Source organism: Malurus melanocephalus, unplaced genomic scaffold (genome assembly GCF_030028575.1).
Source record: "Malurus melanocephalus ecotype Western Australia unplaced genomic scaffold, MMel_1.1 scaffold_146, whole genome shotgun sequence".
Lineage (NCBI taxonomy): Eukaryota > Metazoa > Chordata > Aves > Passeriformes > Maluridae > Malurus > Malurus melanocephalus.
This window is the reverse complement of record NW_026623378.1, coordinates 780,231-787,383: the sequence shown is the minus strand read 5'-3', so window position 1 is coordinate 787,383 and position 7,153 is coordinate 780,231. Positions and strand designations below refer to the sequence as shown.

The window sequence follows — 7,153 nt, the reverse complement described above, 5'->3', positions numbered from 1 at the left end:
ACCTCAGCGGAGCGGGAGGCTGGGAATGGAAGCGGCATTATAAACAGGACATTGCGGGATTGCTTTCTGAGCGGAAAGTAAGTGCGAGCTCATCTGATGGGGTTGTGCATCCCGTGACGCGCATAGCGGCGACTGTGGGGAGCACCGTGTGCTTAGAAACAGTTTAATGGCACGGAAATTGCCCGAAAAGGTGACCGTGTGTTGCAGCCCTGTGTCTTCTTGCAGAAATAATTATATTTTGTTACTGTTGAGCTGAAGCGTGTGATCGCTGGGAGCATGGGACCTGAAAATATCTTAAAYTCCCACTGCTATTTGGGAATAACTGGGAAGCAAGGAAATAGGTGCTTGCCCCCCCTTGTTAGAGGTTTGTGGAAATTGAAGAGAAAGGTTGATTGGCTCTCATGCTCAACTATAATGCGAGTTTTACAGCTAATTTTCGATAAAGACTAAGAACAGCCATTTTAACAGGAACTGACTGGCTGGAGGAGGGCAGTATTCATTTTCTCTGTACATTTTKAAGAGACTGTTGCAATCATCGAAAAACAGGAAAAGCAACAAACAGCAGTTTCAGAGATCATTAGACAAGCATGTGTAAGCTTCTTAAATTTGATTGTACCATTATGAAGCTGCTAATGCAGTGTGATAAAGTAGGTTAATAATTTTCACAAGTGTTGTAAGTACATTATCTACTGTGTGAGCAATGTGGTAGTTATATTTAGCCTTTCAGACTTTGACTTGGTTGTTATGCAAAAATATAATAAATGAAATAATAATACGATTTTTTAAATTTACTTTTGAGTATATGATAGTTTTCAGGGTATCTAATATTCTTGTTTTCTTGGCTGGGTGTATTGCTATGAACTACTTGTTAGATTACATCTGAGAACTAGGGCTCCCACTTAGACTGTTTGCTCCTACTTCCCATAGGTTGTACATGAGAGTTGAAAAGCAAGATAAAGTCTAAGGAGTGYTGTGAGGAGAAAGCGTAGCTTTCCTTTTATTGAWCATTGCTAGCATGGTGAAGATTATGAGACCTTACAGAAGAGAACCCGTGAATGAGTTAGGGTGTGCAATTACAGGGACAAAGCTGGCATTCATAGCCCWGCATGGAGAATGATGTATTTTTGGACTTCTGCATCCTGTCTGATTTGGTGCAAAATAACATAAGCTTAAAAATTACATTTGAGTTTTCTTCTCTTGTATTTGTGCACTGCAGTTCCTAGAAGATGAGATCTTATAGGAGGATGGGATTGAGTTGTGTGCAGGGTCTTGGGATGGCTTCTGTGCCTCATCTGTGTCTTGTATCTGGAGAGACAGGAAGCCCATGGTGTTGAGGGAAGTAAGGGACGTACAGCTGCTGCTGCTGCCCCACAGTGAACATTGCTTTTTCTGTCACCTTCCACTTGCAAGCGACTCTTAGCCCTCTGCTCTCTGAAAGACACTTTATATCTGTCTGGTGGATCTTGGCTGTAGAAGGCTTTTTGGGTTGCAGTTTATATGGTCATGGGGCTTGGAAATTGAGGACTAAATGGCTGCTCAGTAACACAAGCTCGTCGTCATATTCAAAACTACTTTCAGTTCCCYCCAGAGCAGTGGTAAAATCTGTGACATTTTAGATTGGCACGTGTGTACACTTTAATTGTGCTAGGAATTTCCATAGCTGTTATTGCTGAGCACTTGTTTTAAATAGAACGAATACTATGAATGTTTAGTGCTCCAGGAATCCCATGAAACTGACAGGAGAATTGAAACTCTTCTGTAACAAAATATCCATGGTGTAGAAAAAGTGCTTAGGCTGATCCTTCCCATTTTTAATAAAAATCCGTATTATCTTTTCCCCTTTACTTGCAAATTCCTTACCAGTTTAACTTCTGTAGAAGTTTTGGTTTTGAGCCCCTTTTACTTGAGACTMTCCTGAAGCTGACTAAGTTACCACAGCTGTGACCAGAACAAAATAATAGGCACTTGTTAAAAGTTCTGGCCTTTGCAGCTCAGTGAAGAGTGATCTGGGTTTTCAGTCGATGAAACAGTATTGGAATTTTCTCATAGGATCCAGCTCACTTGCCTGCAGAGGGAAAAAGGGTGACTGAAACATTTCCTGCCCCTGGCTGGGCCATTTTCCCTAGCTCTTGCATTGCTGTTGAACCTTCCCTGAATCAACCCCTCAGCTCTGGAGTTTGCTGACTAGGTATAAAAGCTAGAGGAAGGTGACTGGCAGGGGARGATTGCCTAAACTCCTGCAGCTGAAGCTGTTGTCAAATATCTGTTGGTTTTCCTGTGATTGTRCAAATTCTGTGGCCTGACCTGTTTGAGAGACCATTGTCACTCCTGTAGGAGAGCTTTATCTATGTTTAGAACACTTGCATCTGCGTAGGGTCTTAGGGTTTTTTTTGTTCACCTTTACAGTGAAGTAGAGCAGATGGTTCTTCATATGATGCCCTTCCTCTTCTGCTAAAGAGGAACAGAAACTATTAAGAAATTGTTTTTCCATTGTGTTTTAGGAACACTTCAAGAATGAGTCCACCACAAGATAGAAATAGAAATTCCTGCAGCAGTGAGACTCTGGCAAAGTGCCTTCAAGCAAAGAAGGACTTGGAAACAGCTATAGCTGGAATTGTCAAAGCTGAACAGCAAATTAAAGAGAACTGGCGGGAGGTAATTTTAAATTACTTCTTAAAGATGTTCTAATATATGATTTTATATGATTTTATATGATATAAAGTTTTAATAACTAACATTAATGAAAGTTTTTATTATACGGAGTACTTAATATTATCATGGTGTTCTGAAATTTTCCTAACAATYTGCAAGCATATTGCTGTGTCATTTGGTCCTGCTCTTGATAAAGGTATTCGTATGTTACTAGCTTAGGCATGCAGAATTTCCAAAAGCTATTGGTTAAAACATCAGAATAGAGAGATATTACATTATTCTTTGATACCTCTTTAAAGGTAGCCTTGAAGCTTTTACTGACTTGAGTCATGTGCTGTGGGTGACTGTGATTAATTTTTGTGAAATAAATTGCTCCAAAAATACCGCTTGCCACTGAAACCCAGTAGTTTGTAATCAGTGYAGCACATGTTTGTTCACTCTGCTTGAGAGATGTAGAAATGGTGTGTRTTCCCTGACAGGTCAAGGCCAAGATCCACAGCCACATCAGCCGGCACCTGGAATGCCTGCGCAGTCGTGARGTGTGGCTGTTTGAGCAGGTGGATCTCATCCAGCAGCTGAAAGAGGAGGCCTTGCAGCAGCAGGCACAGCAGCTCTACTGGGTAAGGCTTGGTTGTCAGTTACTGCACTGACAAGCAAACTTTGTCCTTGCAAGTATTGTCTCAGTTTTAATTGTGGAAGCCTAAACAATAACATGTGTTTTGTCTTCCATGCAGTACTTGGGRCAGTTCAATTGCCTTATTCATCAGCTGGAACGCTCCTACAGTAACGAACTGGCAAACCAGATTTCAGTTTGCCTGGAAAGGTAAATGTATTTTATGGTGCAAATTAAAACAGTTGGGTTTATTTTAACTTATGAATTTTATATGATTTTTTTATTCTAATAAAACTAATAATAGTTCTTACTGTACATTTTTAATATTTCCTAGAAATAAGAACTTTAAAGCAGTCTGTGATAAATCAGGTCTATAATGAGTGGAGAGGTACTCATTTATGCAGAGTATTTAAAATRYTAGTTATTGATGGCAKTTGAAATAAGAAGGTGAAACTTGWGTTTTGCTGGCTGTTTATTTGCTTYTTGGTTTGTAGATAGGCATCTCTTTCTTGCATGCCATATCAAAAGTCTTCTTTGTTACCTAATTACTGCCAAGAAGCTTGAAAGCCTTTTTATCAARTAATGGACTTACTTCCAAAACAGGATGGATGAAGCAGATTGTATTTTTTTTTCTTTCTGTAACCATCACATTACTCTTTCAGATTGGGAAGTCTTACACTTAAACCTGAAGAGTCTTCGATTCTGAATTTTGAGGCTGACACATCTTACCTTCGCCAAGCTATTACCTCCTTTGGTTCCATTAAAACGATGGTAAGCACCAGGACATCCCTGGGTTGGAATACTTGCCTTAGATTTTTTTTTTTGGTAGTGCAATATATTCCAAGTGATATTTTTGCTTTTAGTGACAGATTGAATGGATCCTGTGCATGASTCATATAATTTTAGCTGTATAATAAATACACACTGGTTTATTAATTATTGCGTGTAGTTCTCATTTTCACTGAGTTCACTTATAATGAGTTCAGTTTTAATGTATTTTGGCAGAGGCTGAGGGAATGACTAGCGGGCATGACTACTCTATTCTTACTCTATTCCAGCAAATGAAAATTTGCTACTGTTAGATGGCAGTAATTAAAACATTGTTGATGCTTTCTGTGATAAAAGTAKTTTTGGATTCTTATGTAAGCAGCATATTTCCTGTATTATTGGAGACAATTCTGTTAAAGGAAGCAGACTCAAGGTAGTATTTTTTATAGTCAATCTTTCTCAATTTTGTTTGTAAATGTTGAGAACATTGTAGAACATTGTTAGCCACAAAACACTGAGACTTGTATCTATTATTCCTGCTTTGTTGAGGAATTTATCCTAGAAACTGCACAAAATGGAGATTTAAATTAATTTTTCTTTTTCTTTCAGCAAACCTCAGAGAGAGAGAATCTTTCTCCCTGGTTCCCAGGGCAGAACTGTGCCCTGATGAACTGTGAGCAGGTAAGATTAAGACCTGTGTCTGTGAGTATTTAGTTGCATTAAAGGGAARAGGAGAACTCAAGCACGATATGTGAGCTTGAGTAATGACTTCTGTTGAAGATGCTTGAGTAGCCAGTAACAGTGGCTGTGGTGAGCAGAGTGAACTGATACTGTAGCTGCYCCAGGAACAAACAGGCAAGAACATAGTATGAAAGTGTACGTGGAGTGTGGCTGACAGAATTTTTAAATTGAATGTTCCTTGATTTTGGAACTATCCAATTCCTATGGGTTTTTTTCATTATTAGAAAGAACTCTTTTTCCTTTCGGTGCAGAAATACTGATGCATGCTGAATGCCTGTGTTGTTGTTCACTGTAGATTGCCTCAGCAATTAGTCTTTCTCCTAACCAAGGACATTCTCTCTCAGCAGCAGACGCTKTGTGGGACAATGAATGCTTCCCTGGCTGACTGGTTACTTGGAAGCAGACCTGTGGCTGTGCGCCAGTCTCCCTATGTTCCCAGCACCAATCTTGAGGAATGGGTTACGCAAAAATGTGYGGCAGAGCCCAGCCAGGTAAATAAACCTTTTGTGCCCCAATATACCSTTTAACAGAGGGAAAAAGACAGTATCCAATTGCAGGCAGAATATGGTGGGAATGAAACCTTCTGTAGTATTCTTCATTCTGCCTCACGTTCAACTGATGCTTTAGCACTTATTGTCTGACTGCTCCGAGCTCTAACTATGCAAAGTTACTAARCATTGTCTTTTAGTGTTAATAGATRTATTTCAATGTGTCTTTATTAGGATGTGAATTCTTCCAAAGTCTGTTATTTTGAGCAAGCCTGGGGAAATCTGAAGGATTTGGAGAACTGGCTCCTGCACAGTCAGCAGCGTGATGTTGCTGGGAAGACAGATTCCCCTGGCCGCAAGGACTCCACCTCTACTCTCAGCTCATCCTTTTCTACTATTGAAAAAGTGGAGGAATTGGAATCCCTTGGACAAGAAGAGATGGAGCTTTCTGACTGGCTGCTTACTCCTGACACAGAAAATGGAAGTGTTGCTTCAGATGAGAAATGGAAGAATGAATTTAAACCTTTTAGGGAAGAATGCAATTTGAATGATTGGCTCCTCAAAGCTGAAACATGTACCAGTTGTCGTGGCAGCCAGAGCAAAGGTGTGGAAATTGAGAACCTGGGGAATCTGAAGTGCCTGAATGAGCATCTTGATGTAAAGAAATCACCCACTACATCTGCTGTAAATGCTTGGCTTCTTCAGCATTCCCAGGCCCCTTTTAAAGTGGAAGATGTGTGCAAAGCTAATGATCTGTGTGCCAGCTTTTCAGAATGTGTGTGTGATGAAAACTGTGGAAAAGAGGCTCTTTGCAAATGGCTTCTGAAGAAAGATGGGAAGGATAAAAATGGAGTTCCGGTCAGCCAGAAAGATGTACCAGACCCTGAGCATGAGAAGACCAAGTTGSCCACTAATTCCTGGCTTAGCCCCACACAGCAGCTCCCAGGGGAACTGGTGAGTGCAGAGAAAGCAGATTATTCAGCAGAGATTGCAGAACCCTGGAAAGCATTGCTTGAGAGGCCTCTGACAAGCTGGCTGGCCAAAGCTGAGCACAAGGCAGAAAGCACAGAAGAAAAAGAGAGCCGAGAAAAAGCAGACAAGAGTTTCAAGAGTCCTTTCCTAGACCTCTTGGCTCCATTCCACCTTCCCTTAAATGTAAACAATTGGGTGTTGACTTCAAATGACCTAGAAAATGCAAACCCTCCTCCAGTGGAAGATAAATGGCTTCTGCGCAAGAAAGCACAAGTGAGCCCAAGTTTTTTTTACTTTCGTGTCTTATGTGCCAGGTTTATTGCTTTACTGAATTTAATTACTTCCTTCTCTTCCAAAGTCATAGCTCTTCTGGGTAATACCAACTGACAGTTTTTAGGTTTCTTGCCTCTTCTAATGTTTTCACTATTATTAGTTACTTAGTGCTAAACAAATTAATATRTTATACTAAATGAAGAAAGCATTAATCTCAGACTCAAAATTAGTTTTGGTTTAGAACACTTTACAGAATTTGAAGATACATCAGAATGTATTTATATTTTGGGTTGGTAATTAAGGTGATTTCTCTTTCAGGACTTTGGCCTTCCTACAGTTTGTGACCTTTTTGCCTGTATGAAACTCAGTGGAGATAATGAAAAATGGCTGTATCGGTCTCCTTTACAGGTAAGATGCACAGAATGTGTTAGAACAGCTGAGCCTAAACTTAACTTGGRGGTACAGAACAGACACTGACCATCTTCCATCTTCAGTTCTTTAAATGTGATGTAACAGCATAGTACTGTACTCCCCCTCCCCATAGAGCCTTGTAACAGCTTGGACCCTTCTCCTTTGTTATTATTCCTCCTCTTTTGATGACAAGCCAGGGAGGAAATTAATTCTGGTCTTGTGTAAATCTCTCAGC

At 40.1% G+C, this 7,153-nt stretch overlaps 1 protein-coding gene across 4 annotated transcripts in view; it reads left to right on the top strand.

The window, feature by feature from the left end:
- NCOA4 (nuclear receptor coactivator 4) overlaps positions 1-7,153 on the top strand; it is a 12,300-nt gene that overhangs the window by 3,083 nt on the left and 2,064 nt on the right. Inside the window, exons 1-9 of one of the 4 annotated variants that reach the window (XM_057371391.1) lie at positions 7-77; positions 2,502-2,655; positions 3,132-3,272; positions 3,387-3,475; positions 3,928-4,036; positions 4,643-4,714; positions 5,119-5,265; positions 5,497-6,507; positions 6,826-6,915. In XM_057371391.1, coding sequence (XP_057227374.1) covers positions 2,515-2,655; positions 3,132-3,272; positions 3,387-3,475; positions 3,928-4,036; positions 4,643-4,714; positions 5,119-5,265; positions 5,497-6,507; positions 6,826-6,915 — 1,800 coding nt within the window. In that variant the 5' untranslated portion in view covers positions 7-77; positions 2,502-2,514. Of the gene's footprint in view, positions 1-6; positions 78-115; positions 191-2,501; positions 2,656-3,131; positions 3,273-3,386; positions 3,476-3,927; positions 4,037-4,642; positions 4,715-5,118; positions 5,266-5,496; positions 6,508-6,825; positions 6,916-7,153 lie in introns of those variants that run through there. The other 3 variants (XM_057371389.1, XM_057371390.1, XM_057371388.1) reach the window with 3 other exon arrangements.